The 21256-nt window shown below is 35.8% G+C and overlaps 1 protein-coding gene across 5 annotated transcripts in view; it reads left to right on the forward strand.

Annotated features, from left to right (window-relative positions):
• The window catches only part of LOC131276545 (A disintegrin and metallopeptidase domain 3-like), a 122727-nt gene that overhangs the window by 98084 nt on the left and 3387 nt on the right, over positions 1–21256 (forward strand). For 3 of the 5 annotated variants that reach the window (XM_058289836.2, XM_058289835.2, XM_071212669.1), the window contains 3 exons: positions 12481–12558; positions 15919–16033; positions 21065–21236. In XM_058289836.2, the coding sequence (XP_058145819.1) occupies positions 12481–12558; positions 15919–16033; positions 21065–21236 (365 nt within the window). Of the gene's footprint in view, positions 1–12480; positions 12559–15918; positions 16034–21064; positions 21237–21256 lie in introns of those variants that run through there. The other 2 variants (XM_058289840.2, XM_058289838.2) reach the window with 2 other exon arrangements.

Raw genomic sequence — 21256 nt, forward strand, 5'->3', positions numbered from 1 at the left:
CCTTCCCCTATAGGAAAAGTAGAATGACAGCAACAGAAATAAAACCAAATGGGAACTAAACATACATATGACACACAAGACAAATTCCATGCTTGTTAACTAGCCTCCTCCTATACCTCAGAATACTGTATGACCACCAAAAGCTTTACTCATTGCTCTTTTCCAAGCAGCGATTCTTTGCCTGGACAGGTCTGATCATTAGCCCGTGCCCAGCTGGCCACAGACCCTCTCAAGAAAAAAATAAAAATAAAATAAAAGGCCTGTTATCATCATCTCACTCTGGAAAGTCTCTCTGCACCTGGAGTTTCAGTTCTTATATTCATTTTATTCAAAGATCTTTGATTCCTTTAATGCTTGATCTGGGTAATTTATTTGGCTCTATCTGGCTGTTACAGGAGGAGATTTAGCTTATCATGAATGTTTGCTCTGCCACCATTTTAAATGAAAGGTCTTTTTTGGAGCTTTCTTTATGTGAAGAGGATTTATGTGAAGATGATTTGTCTTCATTTGAAAGCTGGCTTTTAGGCCACAGTACTTGCAATTGTATAACTGGATGCTTATTCTAGAACACAGGCACTATGTTAGAAGCCCAAATTTTGTAGGACAATAAGTTGGTATCTTTAAGCAACAAAATACTCTTCTAAATGTTCTCCTTTGGGATAAAAGTGTCGTGGTGGTTCCCTCTTGTAATTGAGAGAAAGCAGGAGGTGAGTGGTAGTGGATGTTGAGAGTTGACTAGTTTTGTCAATTGTTTTGTGGACAGACTTCCACTGTTAACTGCAGATTTTAACCACAGGTCCTTCCCCTACAGTTTTTTCTGTTTTTCGCCATGACCCTGAGCCTGTGGTGCTTTGGAGCATTGTCAGTCTCTCTCCTTTGCCATGGTGCTATATGTGGTTGCTTCCTCACTCCTTTTTATCCATCAACAGGCTTGCATTTTATTTTGAAATCTGAGAAAGTTCTTGTATTTTTCATTTTCTAGCTGCCTCTTCCTAATACTCTAAATAGAGTAATTAGTTAGGAAGGAGGGGCAATTTTGTGTTTTGGGATTCTCAATTTGATTAGAAACTCATGTGAATATTTAAAAAATTCATCAAAAAAATTCATCAAAGATGTACTTTGTTTTAATTTATATTTTCAGTTTCTAGAGAGTTTGGGAAACAGACTTCATTACCTTAGCCTCACAAAATGTTGGTCATTTGTAGAAAATAAATTTAATAAATATCTACGTCTACATGTATCTTTACCTATATCATTATACACACACATATGCATGTATACTGCATGCATATATAGAGAGATTTTATTTCTTACTCATCAACATAAAGAAAGGTATGTGTATCTCCCCCTTACTAATTGCAATAAAAATTCTAAATTACAGACTCATAAACTGAGTATTGTAATATAGTAAATGAATAATATAAACATGCATATAAACATTATTCCAAAACTTCAAGTTGCCTTATTGGTTGTGATACAAAGCTTCTTTGAATTTACAATTTATAAGACTTAGGAAAGGGAATGGTTTTTCACACGGATCCTCATCCACACGTGTGGGCTTGGGGAAAAGAGCGCATCTTCATACATTTATTTCAAAAATGAAAAAGGATTATTTTGTGGTCTTGAAATTGTTCAGAAACAGGTAAGCTAATCATCAAATGAATAAGAAAATATGCTCAGATAATCCAGACATTCCCCCTTATGAAATATGTTTTTTTGTGATAGTAGGGGCTTTTTTGGAACTCCCTAATAAGACTGCTTCTTGGACACTATTCATGTTCTCTTGCTCTGACAGCAAAGTCACATGTGTTAGTTCATTCTCAAGATACCATTCTAACCATTGACCAGGATGAAGTACTTTTAGAGGGGCTCCCTGCTTTTCCTACCCATTATAGAGGAAGCAGCTGCACATTGAACTGTTTACTTCAAGGAATTGCATCAGAACCATGTGTCTCAACTTTTCCTGGCTTACTTTTCCCTAAAAACCAACTCAGTGAAATAAGGCTAACTTATTATTTATTACCTTGATGACAAAGTTTATGGGACAGCAGAATAAAAGTTTTGTAGAAAGTAATGCTGGCAAGTCCAACAGTAATTCTTGCTGACTTCTTCAGAGTACTTTCAGTTAATAAACAAACTATTTGTCCTCTCTTTATTTCTCTGTGGTGATAGACAGCAATAACTTTTAAGCAATTCACCATATATTGTAAATCGCATCAAGTAACATTAGAACAGCCAGCAGGTCATCTTAGTAGCTGTCCCCAAAGACACTCAAATTAAAAATTTGGATAGAGGAACATTTAGTATGAGAAATGGAGTGTACATTATATATAAGATGAAGTAAATAAATATATAATAAAATGAGCTTGTATTTAATGAGCAACTACTCTATGCCAGTCATTGCTATTATATAAATTATATATATAATATTATATGTATACAAAAGGACTATCCCAAATTTGCAGGTAGATAAACCGAGGCATGAAGATATTAACTTGCTCAAGGAAACATTAGAGTGTGAAAGATAAGAGATCTTGTCATTGAAGTGGGAACAAAACCCCACAAGATGGAGGTGGGGGCAAGATGGCGTCTGAGTGAGTGCACCTTATAATTTCTCCTTCAAAGAAGTGGCTGAGTAGGGTTGGAATCCTGCTGGACCAGACCGTTTCGGGTGTTTGCAGGGCAGGAGGTGTCTGGGTGTCAATTTAGTGGGATGGTGACAGAGAAGATTCTTGTAAAAGGTAGAATTTTGGGTCTCTTTCACACAGATTGTGGCTGCACGCAGGACACTTCCCCCTGGGGCTGGCAGCCCAGCGGTGGTGATTCCTGGAGGCTTTGCTGCGCTGGGGAGTTCCCAAGCCCTGAGTGGGCTATTTGGGGGCTTGCAGGGTGGAAGGTGTCTGGAAGTCGATTTGGTGGGACAGTGATGGAGGAGATTCTTGCGAGACGTGGAATTTTGGGTTTCTGATACAGAGGTCAGAGATTCTGGCTACAGCCCCTCCCCCTAGGGCTGGCGGCCCATCTGCAGTGGTCCCTGAATTGTTTGTAGCTCAGTGGCGCCCCCAGCAGGCTGTTTCAGGGGCTTGCAGGGGAGAAGTGTCCTGAAGTCGATTTGGTGTGACAGTGACAGAAGAGACTCTTGTGAGAGGTGGAATTTTGGGTTTCTGACACAGAGGTCAGAGTTTGTGGGCATGATACCTCGCACTAGGGCTGGCGCCCAACAGCAGGGATCCCTGAAGGCTGTGTTGTGCTGTGGTGCTCCCAGTCTCCCTGTTAACTGGATGCGTGGTTCCCAGGTCTGTGTCCCCTAAACCCTGGTGGCCCACACTCCAGAGTCTCACACCTCTTGAGTCTGCAGTATCACAGACTTTCCATCCCTGAATCCACCACACCCTGAAGTCCATCTGAGGTCCTTGATTGTGCTAGCCCTTGGCATTTGTGGTTTTTGTTTTCTTTTTCTCTTTTTCCTTTTTTTTTTTTTTCGTCTTGTGTGCTAACATTGCATTATCTCCTGGTCTTTTCTCCCATTGTATCCCTCGAGGTTCTTTTTCATTTATTTAGGTTTTTTTTTTTCTCTTCTTTTTCTTGCTTGTTTCTCCCCCTTTTCTTTGCCCATCCCCCTTTTTTCCTTCTCTTTTTTTTTCTTTTCTCTATTTTTCTTCTTATTTTATTTTATTTATACAATAGGTGCTGCAGGGAGCACCTCACATTTGCTGTGTTTCTTCATCCTCCATTTCCTCGTTTCTGTGTGAATTGATTTTGGCCACCTACACTATTCCCTTTCCCCCACATCTTGCTATCCTCCATCATCTACTGTCTCTTTTACATTCCACTGCCCTTTCTTTGGCCCCCAAATTGTCTAAATTTTAATTTCTAATACCTTTGTTCTGTTTTCTGTCTTTTATCCACTCTTGATATTATTGTCTTTCTTTTCTCTTCCCTTTCTCATGAAAACATTGGCTTTTTAATTCATACTATATTCCCTCCCCATATTCAGTTGACTATCTCATTATAGGTACTCTACTTACTGCTATAACTCTACACAACTTACATGAGCCTAATATCCATTCTCCCAGATCTCACATTGTTGCTCTGTTAACATTTATTACCAATACTAATTTACACATTTTCTTTTCTTACACAATTTCCTTTCCCAGGCCCTAATATTTTACTTCAAAGTGAACCTAGCCAGCAACTAGAAATTAGAGTAAGAGGAGCAAAGTGACAGAGAGAAGACACAACACTTATGCAAGGACAACAACTAATTAATCCCCAAGACTAGACAAAGAAGCTAAGGAAACCTGTCAAGATAAAATTATGACCAGACACAAAAAACAACAAACTAAACCAATAATCAGGAAAACATGGCTGAATCCAATGAACAAACTAAAAACCAGGAAGGGGAGCAGAACATCAAACACGTAATTAAAGATCTCAAAACATGTATTAGAGACCAACTTAATGAAGTAAAGGGAGAGTTTAACAATATGAAGAAAAGGCTTGGAGAGGAAATTGCAGACATACGCAAACAGATAACAGATATGATGGGCATGAACACCACAGTTCAAGAAATCAAAAATACACTCTCAGCAAATAGCAGCAGATTAGAAGAGGCAGAGGAGAGAATTAGTGACGTGTAAGACAGTACATCTGAAATCAAACAGATAATAGAACTGATCAATAAAAAGATAGAAAAAATCCAGCTAGGACTTAGGGACCTCAATGACAATGCAAAATGCACAAACATATATATTATAGGCATCCCAGAAGGAGAAGAGCAGGGAAAGGTGACAGAAGGGGTGTTGCAGGAAATAATGGCTGAAAAATTCCCAAATCTACTGAGAGAGACGGATGTACATGTCCAGGAAGCACAATGCACCCCAAACATCATAAACCCCAACAGACCCATCCCAAGACATATGTTTGTCAAATTATCCAATGCTCAAGACAAAGAGAAAATTCTAAAAGCAGCAAGAGAAAAGAAAACCATCGCATACAAGGGAGGCTCCATAAGATTAAGTGCTGATTTCTCATCTGAAACCATGGAGGCAAGAAGGCAGTGGTATGATATAGTCAAGGTACTAAAAGAAAAAATGTCCAACCAAGAATACTCTACCCAGCTAAACTAGCATTCAAAAATGATGGAGAGTTCAAAATATTCACAGATAAACAGAAATTGAACGAGTATGCCAACAAGAAACCTCCCCTTCAAGAAATACTAAAGGGAGTTCAGCAGGATGAAAGGAAAAAACAGGAGGGGCAGAGTTGGAGGAGAGTGTAAGAGCAACAAAAAAGACAAAAAGAGAAGAAAAAAAACAAAGAAAATATGACAAACACAAGTCCAATCAAAATATGGCTAACATAAATAATTCCTTGAAAGTAATAACACTGAATGCCAATGGATTAAACTCACCTATCAAAAGATTCAGACTGGAACATTGGATAAGGAAATATGACCCATCTATATGCTGTCTACAAGAAACACATCTTAGACACAGGGATTCATGGAGGATGAAAGTGAATGGTTGGAAAACAATCTTACAAGCGAACAATAACCAAAAAAAGGCAGGAGTAGTTACATTAATATTAGACAAAATAGACTTTAAATACAAAACAATTGCGAGAGACAAAGAAGGATACTACATATTAGTGAAAGCGACAATCTCTCAAGAAGAACAAACAATCATAAATATTTATGCTCCTAACAAGGGTGCCTCCAAATATGTGAGGCAAACACTGGAAAAACTAAGTTAAAGAATAGATGCCTCCACAATTATAGTGGGAGATTTTAATACACCACTATGAACTTTGGACGAACATCTCAAAAGAGAATCACTAAAGAAACAAAATATTGGAACAGTATATTAGAGGAGCTGGATCTAATAGACATATATAGATCATTACACCCGAATACAGCAGGATATACATTTTTCTCAAGTGCACATGGACCATTCTCCAAGATAGACCATATGATAGGCCACAAAGAAAGGCTCAATGAATTCAGAAAGATTGGAATCATACAAAATAATATCTCTGACCACAGTGGAGTGAAGCTGGAAGTCTGCAAGGGCCAGAGGCCCAGATTTCACACTAAGATATGGAAATTAAACAGCACACTCTTAGAAAAACAGTGGGTCAAAGAGGAAATATCAAAAAAAATTAAAAACTACCTTGAAACTAATGAAAATGATAACACAACATACCAAAACTTATGGGATGCAGCAAAAGCAGTACTGAGAAGGAAATTTATAGCCATAAATTCATACATCAAAAAAGAAGAAAGAGCAAAAATTGAAGAAATAACTGCTCATTTGGAGGAATTAGTAAAAAAACAACAAAGTAACCCCACAGGAAGAAGAAAGAAAGAAGTAACAAAGATAAGAGCAGAACTAAATGAAATAGAAAATAAGAAAGCACTTGAAAAGATAAACAAGACCAAGAGCTGCTTCTATGAGATGATCAATAAAATTGACAAACCCTTAGCGAGACTAGCAAAGAAAAAGGAGAGAGAAGATGCAAATATACAAAATAAGAAATGAGAAAGGAGATATCACCACTGACCCCACAGAAAATAAGACTATCATAAGAGGATACTTTGAAAAACTATATTCCAACAAAAATGACAATTCAGAGGAAATGGACAAATTCCTAGAAACACATAAGCAGCCTATATTCACAAAAGAAGAAATTAATGATCTCAACAAACCAATCACAAGTAAAGAGATAGAATCAGTCATTAAAAACCTCACGACTAAGAAGAGCCCAGGGCCAGACGGCTTCACAGGTGAATTCTACAAAACATTCCGGAAAGAACTAACACCAATCCTGCTGAAACTCTTCCAAAAAATCGAAACAGAAGGAATATTACCAAACTTATTCTATGATGCCAACATTACCCTAGTACCAAAGCCAAACAAAGACACCACAAGAAAGGAAAATTACAGACCAATTTCGCTAATGAACCTACATGCAAAAGTCCTCAACAAAATACGTGCTAACCATATTCCACAACACATTATAAGAATTATACACTACGACAAAGTGGGATTCATTCTGGGTATGCAAGGATGGTTCAACATAAGAAAATCAATCAATGTAATACACCATATAAACAGGTTGAAGGAAAAAAATCACATGCTTATATCTATAGATGCAGAAAAAGCATTTGACAAAATACAGCACACTTTCTTGATAAAAACACTCTAAAAGATTGGAATACAAGGGAATTTTTTGAACATGATAAAGAGTATATATGAAAAACCCACAGCCAACATCGTTTACAATGGTGAACTCTAAAATCCTTCCCTCTAAATTCAGCAACAAGACAAGGATGCCCACTCTCTCCCCTTCTATTTAACATTGTCTTAGAAGTACTTGCTCAAGCACTGAGGCAAGAACCAGATATAAAAGGCATTCAAATTGGAAAAGAAGAAGTAAAAATCTCATTATTTGTAGATGACATGATCCTATACATAGAAAACCCTGAGAGGTCTACAACAAAGCTTCTAGAACTCATAAATGAGTTTAGTAAAGTCGCAGGTTATAAGATCAATGCGTAAAAATCCATAGCATTTCTGTACACCTATAATGAGCAAGCTCAGGAGGCAATCAAGAAACAAATACCATTTACAATAGTAAATTAAAAAATCAAATACCTAGGAATAAATTTAACTAAAGATGTAAAATACTTATACACAGAGAACTACACAAGATTGTTCAAGGAAATCAAAGAAGACCTAAATAAATGGAAGAATATTCCCTGTTCATGGATAGGAAGACTGAATATTATTAAGATGTCTATCCTACCAAAACTGATCTACACATTCAATGCAATCCCAATAAAAATCAACACAGCCTTCTTTAAGGAACTAGATAAACTAACTATGAAATTTATTTGGAATAAAAAGAGGCCCCGAATAGCCAAAGACATATTGAAAAAGAAAAATGAAGTTGGGAGAATAACACTACCTGACTTCAAAACATACTCAAAGCTACAGTAGTGAAAACAGCATGGTATTGGCATAAGGAGAGACACACAGACCAATGGAACTGAATTGAGAGTTCTGATATAGATCCTCATATATAGCCATATAATATAGATAAAGCCACCCAACCCTCTCAACTGGGAGAGAATGGCCTATTCAAAAATGGTGCCTGGAGAACTGGATATCCATATGTAAAAGAATGAAAGAGGATTACCATCTCACACCTTATACAAAAATCAACTCAAGATGGATCAAAGACCTAAATATAAGAGCCAAGACCATACAGACTTTGGAAAGCAGTGTAGGGAAGCATATACAAGACCTTGTAATAGGAAATGGCTTCATGAACTTCACACCAAAAGCACGAGCAGCAAAAGAACAAATAGATAAATGAGACCTCCTCAAAATTAAAGCCTTCTGCACCTTAAAGGAGTTTGTCAAGAAAGTGAAAATTGAGCCTACACAATGGGAGAAAATATTTGGTAAACATATATTGGATAGGAGACTTACAATTTGCATATATAAAGAACTCCTATACCTGGAAAATAAAAAGATAAACAACCCATTTAAAAAATGGGAAAAAGGTTTAAACAGACACTTCTCCAAAGAAGAAATACAAATGGCTAATAAGCACATGAAAAAAATGCTCCAAACTCTAGCTATCAGGGAAATGCAAATCAAAACTACAATGAGATACCATCTTACTCCCATAAGATTGGCAGCTATGAAAAAAACAGAAGACTACCAAGTGCTGAAGAGGATGTGGAGGAAAGGGACCACTCATCCACTGCTGGTGGGAATGCAGAAGGATCCAAACATTCTGGAGGACAGTTTGGCGGTTTCTCAAAAAACTAACCATAGATGTGCCATATGACCGAGCAATTCCACTGCTGGGTATATACCCAGCAGAACTGAAAACAAGGACACAAACCGATATATGCACATCAATGTTCATAGCAACATTGTTCACTATCGCCAAAAGTTGGAATCAACCCAAATGCCCATCAACAGATGAATGGATAAATAAAATGTGGTTTATACATACAATGGAATACTACTTGGCTTTAAGAACAAATACACTACAAACACACGTGATAACATGGATGAATCTTGAGAACCTTATGTTGAGTGAAGCAAGCCAGGCATTGAAGGACAAATACTACATGACCTCAATGATACGAATTAAGTAAACCAAACTGCCTCAGAGAACTAGAGACTGGATGATAGGCTTAAAGGAAATCGAGGGGTACAGGAAGGATGTAAGCTGACATCTACATAGGTGAAATCTATGATAAGCTGGAGGTAAGTATGTGTAAGGAAGGGATAAAATGGGGGCATAGGGTTACTTTTGGGTGGGGCTTTGTGGGCTTGAGGGGGGCTAGGGATGGGAGGATGGGTAATATTGCCCAAGAAATTGGGGGGAGGGTGGGGCAACATATGAACATAGGAGATTGTCAGGTGTTCGTTGAGAGTATTATGCTGAGAAAACCTTTTCAAAAATATAATAAGGAAAGTTACCTGTTTAAGATACTTAAAGGGGATAATCTGATGCAGGACAGACTCCTAGGGAATATGTGAATGCTCATTTTGCCATAGTGGGTTATATCATTGGGTAGAGACCCATAAAATGAGAGTGAAGGTGTACCCACATCCTGGGGAGGACTGATGCCATCAAATAGAGGTAACTGTATCTCTCAAGAGAAATGGTGGCTCCCAGGGCATTAGGGCAGTTGCGTATGTCAAGCCCTCAACACTGTTGCAAGTATCTCTGAACATGGCTCTTCAAGAAATGAAGATTGACTGCCACTGTGGGCCCTAAGGGGAGGGGGAAATAGGTATTGAATAGATGGAACCAATGTAACTGCGTGGGTAATAGAAGTGTTTCACAAGAGTACCCAAGGATGGATATAAGGCATGTAAGATTACACCAAAAATATATAGGGGCTGATAGGCTAAAATGTAAATCATAATGTAAAACATAAGATAACTAAAAATTTAGAAAATTGTATAGTCTAAAATATAAACCACAATGTAAACACAAATGTTACCTTGTTTGAAAGCAATTGTCTCAATATCTGTACATCAGTTTCAGTAAATATGGTATGAATATGTTAAAAGATTATTGCTGTGGAAGGGAAAAGGTTTTATGTTGGATATGTGGGAGTACTGTATATTGTATATATGAGTTACTGTGATCTAAAACTCTTGTGAAGATAAGCTTAATAATTAGAAAAAAGAAAAGAAAAAGATAGGATGTAGAATTTTTCCAAATTAATATGTTTTCTATATCTAACCTTTAAGCTCATCACTATATTCCATTTTACTATTAAGGGAACCTGGCAATATATTGGGCTTCACTTTTCAGGAAGTTTTGGATCACAGAGAGATTCAACAATGGCAGCGGAGGAATACTGGTGTGGGATGTTATTGACAGGGGACACATGGTTGGCAGGGAGTTCTCCAGGGCATATATCCAGGGTACACAAAAATGTTTGGATATTTTCATAGTGGAAACAATTAAAAACAACAACTGAGGGAGTGCTGAGACCCTAGCCTGGGGAGCTCTATCACAGTCCCTAAAGGAACAGCAACAATCCCCCAAGTGCAGTGGCAAAGACCAAAAAAGAATGAAGGGCCAACAATGAGCCCCTGATACTAATGACTATGCTTGTGAGTCTGTGCACCTGAAATAAGAACAAGGCCTAGAGCAGCAATGTGCCTAAGAGTTACCTCCTGAGAGCCTTTGTGTTGCTCAAATGTGGCCAGTTTCAAAGCCAAACTCAGCATTTCAATTCATTGCCTTCCCCCCAGCGTGGGACATGACTCCCTGGGATGATCCTCCCTAGCGCCGAGGGATGATGTAACTAGAAAATGACCTTGAATAAAAGGTTCAACTTGGACCAGCAGAATATCTCTGTCTACATATAATAACAGGATTTAAAAATGCTTTTTGACCTAAACCAAGGGGGGAAATGGAAAGGACAAATGAGTTTATATGGCTATAAGTCTCTAAAAAAGAGCTGGGAGGTTATCAAATGGGTTGCCCTTATGCACACCTGAGCAGAGTCCCAGAGACAGATAAAGTAGATAAAACCCAAGGTATTGGTTCTTCTGAGGGCTATAGAGATCCACAGGTTTTATTGTCATGGCAGATGGAGTTCAGGGCCATGTCAGTTGGCCCTTCTTTGGAGTTGGTGTTTCTGTGTGATGGAGCTGGACTCAGATGTGATCTCTTTTCACAAGCCTTTCCTGTTACTTTACCAGAATTGTAGTTGGTGCTGGGGTTTAATATATACCCAGGGGACATGAATCTCTGGACTGACCATATGATAGCCAGGCCCTGAGCCTCAACAGTCTTCAGCTCCTACACTTTGGTTTATTGGACTTACCCCACTCAGCTAACATGTAGTTGAAGAAGGTCAACCACCACAACATGGAGCCAAGGGTGCCTACAACTGAAAGCAGGAGGATTGCATCCAGCATCCATGTGGAATCTAAGCCTCCTCTTGACATAGATGTGGAATGGGCACAACCAATCCAAGGTCCACAGGAAGGAGGCATAGAATATGGATTAGAGTGGACTTACTGATATTCTATTCATGAACTATTGTGATTAGTAATCGAAGAAAATGTGGCATTAGTGTGGAGAAAGTGGCCATGGTGGCTGCTGGGGATAGGGAGTGGGAGGAAGAGATGAGATGTGGGGGTGTTTGCGGGACTTGGAGTTGTCCTGGGTGGTGCTGCAGGGATGGTTACTGGACATTGTAGGTCCTCCCATGGCCCACTGGATGGAACGTGGGATAGTGTGGGCTATGATGTGGACCATTGACCATGATGTGCAGCGATGCTCAGAGATGTATTCACCAAATGCAATGAATGTCTCATGATGATGGAGGACAATGTTGCTATGGGGGGAGTAGTGGGGTGAAGGGTGTGGGGGGTATATGGGGACATCATATTTTTTGAATGTAATATTAAAAAAATAAATAAAGACAAAAAAAAAACCCCACAAATATAGCAGGAACATTAGTATTTAGTATTGACCATTGGATTCTGTGACTAAAGTAGTTCTTGCATTGAAAAGTTGCTCTTCAGCAACTAGTGGTGTAGTTTTAATTTTCATCAAATATAAAATGAAGATACAAATAACTCCCCCAAAGGGTCAATGTAAATATATATTAGAGAAGCACAATACATTAAAACAGCTCCTAGCTCATTACAAATGGTCAGCGCATGTTGGCTTGTTTCATTCTCATTCCAATTAGTAGCAATAAACACATACTTTTATTCCCTCAGGGAAAAACAGTATATTATTCTCAAAATTTTATATTTTATAAAGTAAAAACTTATACCATTTTCATATTAACCTCAAATTCATTTATATTAGTATTAGTAGACCTCTTGAAATCCGGGTTTATGTTCTATGTATTTATCTTGTGCATATTAGTTTTGTACCAGATTCAGACTTGGTTTTGTTGTTGTTTTATCATTTTAGTATTGTTTAAATGGAAGATGTATAAACAGACCACCGCGTAGACGTTGCTCCCCATCGGCAAACTGCAGTGGACATGGGGTATGTAACCATTAACTATGCTTTTGAATGTAAGTAACATTTTCCAGGATAAAAATGAGGTTCAGAATTATTTAATGGGACTGTTTCTTTTGGAAAATAGCAGTTACCTAAGGTAATCTGATTCCAGTATTTATATATATGTACATAAATTTTGTATAACCAGATTTTTATAGAACCCATAAGTTTATATTTCTAATTATGCAATTTTATCCATATTCATATTTCTCTCAGAACACAGAGAACAGAGAGACCCAAGGGCAGGTTTTTTTCCCCCTTATATTTCTTGTTTTACCATTCTTTAAATGTCTAACAAAATTTTCATTTTATTTATATATTTATTTATTTATTTATTTAAAAGATACTTAGATTACATAAATGTTACATAAAAAGTGTAGGGGATTCCCATATGCCCCCTTCCCTCCCCCTCCCAAACTTTCCCACATTAACAACGTCCTTCATTAGTGTGGTACATTTGTTACAATTGATGAACACATATTGGAACATTGCCACTAATTGTGGATTGTAGTTTCCATTATAGTTTAAACTCTCTCCCACACATTTTTGTAAGTTATGACAAGATATATAATGGCCTGTATCTGTCACTGCAATGTCATTCAGGACAATTTCAATGTCCCTAAAATGCTACCATATTACACCTATTTTTTTAAAGATACTTAGGTTACATAAATATTACATAAAAAATATAGGGGATTCTCATATGCCCTGCTTCCTACACCTCCCATAGTTTTCCACAGTAACAGCATCCTTCATTAGAATGGTACATTCATTACACTTGATGAACACATTTTGGAGCATTGCCACTAAGCATGGATTAAAATTTATGTTGTAGTTTACACTCTCTCCCACCCAATTCTGTAGGTTATGGCAAGACACATAATGGCCTGTATCTGTCATAGCAATGTCATTCAGGACAATTCCCAAGTCCTAAAAATGCCCCATATTACAACTATTTTTCCCTCTCCCTGCCTTCGGAACCTCCAGTGGCCACAGCCTCCACATCAATGATTTCATTACTTCCATTGCTAGAATCACAAGTCTATAGTAGAATACCAGTAAGTCTATTTTAGTCCATATTTCATTCCCCAGTCCTGAGAATACTGGGATGGTGATGTCCTCTTCACCTCTAATTGAGAGGGGGCTTTGATCCATTAGGGCTGATGGATGGGACTCCCTTGCTTGCTGTTGTAGACTCTTTCAGTTCCTTGGTATGGTAGTTGTCCATCATTACCAGCTTGTTAGTTGTCCTGGGTGAGAAAAATGAACTGCAACTCCATTGCGATTCAAGACCCAGCTGGCATAAGGACAGCCCAAAGATTAAATCTCTTGGATGTACACCTACCAACTCTAGTACTAATTATGGGTTCAAATAGAAGAGCAGAGTGGAAGGGCAGATTTTCTCCACTCAATTTCCAAACTGCTCAGGAGATGGTGCTCATTGGAGCACTTTCCATGGAGTTATCTCTCTCTCCATTTTCTTTGTTTTGGTCTGGCCAAAGCTGAGATTCAAAGCTGAATCCACTGGCTGAAATCACTGAGGAAACCCTCCTGACTCCACCTCCCTTTTCCTCTGTAACAGCTGACAGGGAGGAAGACATCTGTTTCCCTCTCAGTGGGCTCCTGGGAGTTTTCAGTAATTCACAGTTTGTTGTTTCAAATTCTTCCTCTCTCTGTCCCTCACCCTCCTGGGAGTTGTGTAGCACTGTCCTGGTCTGCTGACCCCCAAAGCAGGTCCCTTGGACAACTTTTGGCTCATTCTCCTTTTTTTTTTTTTTGCGAGGGAGCTGAACCTTGCCTGCCTAATTGGATGCCAACTTCCCACAATCTAATCCATTTAAAATTTATATTTATTTGATAAATAATGAAATAGTTCTTATGTATTGTGGTTATATTGTCTACTTGCATTTCTTTTATTTTACTTTATTTTATTTTATTATTATTATTTGTTAAAATATTACATTCAAAAAATATGAGTTCCCATTCAACCCCACCACCCCCAACCCCCCACTCCCCCCACAGCAACACTCTCTCCCATCATCATGACACATCCATTGCACCTGGTAAGTACATAGCTGAGCATCACTGCATCCCATAGTCAATGGTCCACATCATAGCCCACACTCTCCCACGTTCCATCCAGTGGGCTCTGGGGGGATCTACAATGTCCCGTAATTGACCGTGAAGCACCATCCAGGACAACTCCTGTTCATCCATTGCGAAGTTACCTGCTTGTTGTAGAAATTTTGTAAATATTTTAAGTTTTTCGAAACATACATTTGGCTTTAACTTTATTGTTAGCTTCTTCTGCAGTATTGATCCTTCATATTTTATACAGTAATTAAGAAAATAATGCAGGCTGTCTAGAGGTCACACATTAAAAATTCACCTCACATCACTTATGTGTCCTTTTAGCATTTCTTTCTTTTTTAATTTTTCTATTTTTTTATTAGAAAGTTGTAGGTTTACAGAGCAATTATGCATAAAATACAGATTCCCATATATCACTCTATTATTAAACCCTGACAGTGGTGAGGTACATTTGCTACAACTGATGAAAGGACATTTATAAAATTTTTCTATTAACTATAGTCCATGGTTTAACTTACCATTAAAATCCATAGATTTTAAAAAATTTATTTTATATTTCAAAATTCTATTACCAGGTATAAACCTAACAATGCCCCTTTTAATATATCAGAGCTGTTAATTCTGTTCCCAAAGCTGTGCTACCAATATTGTATTGAGTGAAATAAGCCAGATACATAAAGACAAATATTGTATGATCTTCTTTTATTTTACCTTTAATTCATTTGGCAATTTTATATAAGGGGCCAAAATTCTGGATTGTCTTTTCTGATACTGGTCCTTCTTTCTATTCAACTGTCATATCACATTTATGCATATTTCTAGACTAGTATCTAAATATTGGTATCTGATTAAGTGAGCACCACCTTTTTTTTCATTTTTTGTGAAAGTTTGTTCTATCACCTATTTTTTTAATCTAACTTAATTCATAAAAATTTTACAAATCCCACTATTTTATAATTTCACAATTTCTATAACTTTCTAGTATAAGGCATTTCAATTTTCAAGAATGTTGTTTATTTAAAAATGCAAGAATGAAAGGCAGGAAATGGCAATTTCTATTATGGTTGAAAGATATTGCTTGGATATTTTTTATTATTTGGTATTTTAAAAATCATTTTCTAAATTAAAATAATAATGACATAAAATACCAAATAACATTCATTTTAAGAATTCATTTTGCTTAAAAATCACAAATAACGCACTTGTTATGTTGTATAGCAAATGGCTTTACTTCTTATTTCATTTTTATTTTAGGTTTGCAATAATTTCAATCATTGTCATTGTGATGTTGGATATGCCCCTCCAGCTTGTGAGTCAACACCATCATCACCAGGAGGAAGTATAGATGATGGATTTTGGATATTATCAGGTTAGTGTCTAGATCAGTGTGTTCCAATAGAGCCTTCTTTCTTCATAGTACTTTGGTAACCACAAGCCTCATGTGGCTATTGAGCATATAACATGTGGGTAGTTCTAGTAAGAACTGAATTTTCAAATTTATTTTATTATTTTTTTATTAATGCATTACAAATTTTTTTAGATTACATAAATGTTACATAAAAAGTGTAGGGGATTCCCATATGCTGCACTCCCTACCCCTCCCACACTTTCCCACATCAACATCCTTCATTAAGTGTGGTGCATGTGTTTTAATCAATGAACACATATTGAAGCATTGCCACTAAGCGTGGATTATAGATTACATTATAGTTTACACTCTCTTCCACACAATTCTGTAGGTTAAGGCAAGATATATAATGGCCTGTATCCATTGCAAGGTCATTCAGGACAATTTCAATGTCCGGAAAATGCCCCCGTAATACACCTGTTTTTCCCTCTCCCTCCCCTCAGAACCTCCTGTGGCCACTGCCTCCACATCACTGATAAAAGTTCTCCCCTTGCAAGAATGACAGTAAGTCTATAGTAGAATACCAGTAAGTCTACTCTAGTCCATTATTCATTCCCCAATCCTGAGGATTCTGGAATGATGATGCCCAGTTTACCTCCAATTGAGAGGGGGCTTAGATCCCATGGGGCAGATGGATGGGACTATCTTGCTTGCAGTTGTAGACTCTCTCTGTTCCTATTTTATTTTAATGAATGCATTTAGACTTAAAGTGCCACATGTGACTAGTGGCTACTGACAGTGCATCTCTAGATGCTTTTAATTCTAAGCTAGGAGTAAACATTTTAAATGGACTTCCCTTGTTTTTAACCTTGGTATCCAGAACATTTCTATTTATGAAGCAGAAATTTCTAACTCATTTTGGTTAAATTATAGAAAAGGTGATAGTTTTATTATATATATGTGTATTATATTTATTATATAGTACATTTATTCCACGTATATTACACATTGTGATAGTCCATATTTGAGTTGCATCTTTAAAGAAAAACATATCAGTATGAGGAAAACAAGAAACAAATCTACCATGAAAATTCCATAAAAATTCATGAATAAATATAATGTATTTGTATTTCCTAAACGCCTTTTTAAAAAATTAGAATTGCATGATCAATCAATGCGTGGAGATATCGATTTTATTTGCTAATGTGCCTAGTAAGCAATTGCGTATCAAAGTAACCAGATATATTAATAAGTCAATTCAATAGCACAGAGCAAAGCAGCTAAAAAGGTGAAGGTTAAGTACAAAATATATTTCTGGAGGTTGGTGTAATGCGTTGCCTTGCTCTTGCAAGTTTTGGGTTTTTTAGAAGTAGTTGATGCCAGAAAAATTTAAGGGTGAAAAAATAATTGAATACTAGGTTCTGGCAATTGGATGAATTAAGTTTGATAAAACTCATATTACTGGCATAAAGTTAATTCAGCAGACAGAATTATGGGAAATTAAAGGGCTAAACCTTCTAGATCATGATAATTAGGAACAGTCAGGGAGTTTGAATCTGGAAAACTATGTTCAGTATAGGTTAATGTTTATTTTTAGAATAAATCTAGACTCACTTGACTACATTGCATCCTTCAACTTGCAAATGATATAAGGCTGATTCAGATATACTGTTTTAGTTCAGAAACATCAGTTTTAGCTCAGAAATCTCTACTGTCACAAACTATACTTAATTTGAATATCTAGCAATGCTCATAACTTAAAAGTTTGCAGGTCACACACAGGTATTATACTGCAAAACTGATACAATTATTGCCATTTTTGTCAATTTCCCAAATGTTTTCAGGAAGATAGTTTTCAGTCATCATTAAATATCATGTCTGATGTAAATATTTTTCGCTTTGGTAGGAGTTTTATTTTAATGGTAAGTGGATGTTGACTATAATAAAATTTTTCTACCTCCATCAAAATGATGACTTTTACCATTTATTTGACTAATATATTGATTTTTGAATATCATTATGTAATAATGTAACAAGCATTCACTAATATTCTGAATATTTGAATATTAATAAAGTACCCTTGCAATCCCAGAACAAATCACATTTGGTTTTAATGCTTTTTCCTTTCCATGTGTGGATATAAAGATTGATGTGGATCTTTAATTTCTTGGAACATCCTTGTTGGGTTTTGTTCTCAAAGTTATGCTTGTGTCCTGAACTCTGGAATACTGTGCAGTATAAGAGTGGTGTTACATATTCCTTTGGTTTTGTAGAATTCACCTGTGGAGGCATTTGAAACTTTTGCAGTTGTTTATATAGAAATAAATTTATTGGGTTCCTATTTAATTTATCCATTAATTTGAGAGCAGTGACTTCCTAAAAATATTGTCTATTTTGAATATGGTATATCCCTACATTTATTTGTGTTCTTTAATTTCATCAAGCAATGATTTTTAGGTAACAATAAAGCAGAATAGGAAAAGTTCCATTGTTTTTATTCCTAGATATGTGAAGATTTCTAATGCTACTATAAATTATTTTGTTTATTTTCCATATTTTTATTAGTATGAATTTAATTTTATGTCATGCAGCTTTGGTAAATTAAAATATTAGTTTTAATACTTTGGATTCTCTATAGATACAGTCCTGTCATTTGTAAATAAATACAGTTTCACTTCCTAATTTTTCTATCTAGCTTTACTGTTTGTTTTCTGGTCTCATTGCAATAGCTAGACTTCCTGTAAAATGTTGAACACAAATGGTAAAAATGGATGTTTGCCTTATCCCAGAATTGAGGGGGACTTGTTCAGTATTTCACTATTAATTATGACATTACATATTGCTTTTGTAGATCAACTTTATCAGATTGAAGGTTTTTATGCTATTCATAATTTTCTGAGGGACTTTTTTATTAAACCGATGTTGTAATAAATTCTTTTTTCCATCTGTGGAGATGACTGTATGATTTTTTCTCTTTATCCTGCTAAAGTAGTGAATTACAGTAACTGCCTTATGAATGTTTAAACAACACTGAATTTCTGGTAGGACCCATATCCGGTATGGTTATATGATGCCTTTGGTAAATCTCTGAATTTAATTTATGATATTCTGTTTTTTATAATATACCCAAAGAACATATTTATCTGTAAAATTTTCCCTTGAAATGTCCTTGTCATATTTGGGAGACAGGAAATGCTGGTTTCATAAAACAGTTTGGGGAATGAGTTCTCTTCCTCTATTATCTGAAACATTTTGTATTAATTCTTCCTTAAAAAATGGTAGAATTGATCAGTAAAACTGGTATGGACCTACAGTTTTCTTTGCAACAAAGTTTTAAAAGTAGAGCTAATTTCTTGAAAGATATAATACTATTCAAATTCTCTTTAAAAATTTTTTCAAATTATGTCTTGTTGCTATTTGTTGGGTTGGTAGTGATTACCCTTGTTTAATTCTTAATATCGGTATTTTTTTTCCTTTCTTTTGTTCTTTCTCCACATCTACCCCAAATGGTGCATTTGTCTCTATGAGTGTGTGTGTGTTAATATGAATTTATGAATTTCACACATCTTTTAAGAGAGTCAAGTTTTGTTACAGGTAACTTTTTTCTATTGCTTATTTCATTTCTCTGTTATCTATTTACTATTACAAGAATTTCTTCTTTCATCTCTTATTATTTTCTTCACTACTCTGATTAACTTGCCCTCCTTTTTCTAGTTTTTATTTTAGAAACTAAGAACACTGAAGTTAAACAATTTTATTTAAAAATATTTTGAACTTTAAATACTTCTTAAACACTTATCGAACACTAGAATTTTAATTGTAATTTACTACTTATTTTTCTAACTGCTAGAGTGATTTCTTTCCTTGATCCTCTAGCTATTTAAAAACAAGTATCATAATTTGGATATATTGGGAAATTTTTCTTATTGTACTTTTGTGATTGATTCGTAGTTTATAATTTGTTTTGTTTAGAGAGCATACTCTCCATAATTGCTGTTCTGAATTACTTGCAACTTTTTTATGGCCCATGATATAATGATATCTATTATTTTACCAATAACACACAGTCCTGATTATTGTAGCTTGATGTTGGATAGTCCCAGTCCTCAGCTTTCTTCTTCTTCAGTATTGCACCTCTGGGGCCACTAACCTGTGAAGTTGTTTTTGCACTAAAGCTCCACCCTCTGGATTCCAGCCATTTCAGCTACCCCCAACCCTGATTTCTAGCTCCTCAAATCAGCGGGAATGCCGCACTTTGCCTAGATCTGCAATTCTCTGTGCTAAGATCAGGAAAATTGTCCGTAGGTAGAACGGGGTGAGCATGTGTGCATGTGTGTGTTTTTTAAAGTTACAGATTCCTCATCTTTATGAGGGCATTAAATTGATTTAATATAAAAATGATTATTTTGATTTCAATTCTGATAGCTTAATTTATTAATTTTTTATTTCAAGTATCTGATATTTTTCTTCTGTTTAATTTGGACAAAAATTCCCAGATTTTTGTTTTCTCTCTAGCTCTTAATAGTTGTATAAATCCATATAATACCCACAGGAATCTGTATTTCTAATTAATATAATCAATATACTATAGTAATATAATGAAAATTAGAACAGTATCATATTAGCTACCAAATATGTCAATAAATTTTCATGAAATAAACCTTTTTAAAAAAAGATTTATTTTTTGCTCTGTGTTTAAAACTGAAGAATCCATTACCAGATAATAAAAATGTGTTGTAAGTAACAGTTCTTAGAATGGAATGTGGTAGACAGACCAGAATATATCACATAAATAAATATGAAATATATAGTTTATATATAAATATTACAAATAGAATTATGTCTATGTTATATATGTATAAGTGTTTTGAATTGACATAAAATGCAAAATTAACTTTGGGGTATAGCCACAGAAAATTGGAAAACACTTTTAAATTCAACTTTATTCATTCCATGATTATATTATTTAAATTACAAACTTTAAAATACACATTACTAGTAAGCTTTGAGTATCATTTTTGAAAAAGTTAAAAGATACTCAATGTTTTGTAGAAAATGGTTTGTATTTGCCTGTAAGACCAAGACGACGACGTGCTGCTCAAAACAATGGCCTTTTGATCAGTTTCTACATTTTTCTACCTTTCCTCATTTTAACTGGGATTATTGCTCTAAAATGGAATAAAGTGAAGGGATTATGGAACAGAATAGGAACAGTAAGTGAAGGGTAAGTAACATTATTTTTAA

The sequence above is a fragment of the Dasypus novemcinctus genome, chromosome 29 (assembly GCF_030445035.2).
Source record: "Dasypus novemcinctus isolate mDasNov1 chromosome 29, mDasNov1.1.hap2, whole genome shotgun sequence".
Classification (NCBI taxonomy): domain Eukaryota; kingdom Metazoa; phylum Chordata; class Mammalia; order Cingulata; family Dasypodidae; genus Dasypus; species Dasypus novemcinctus.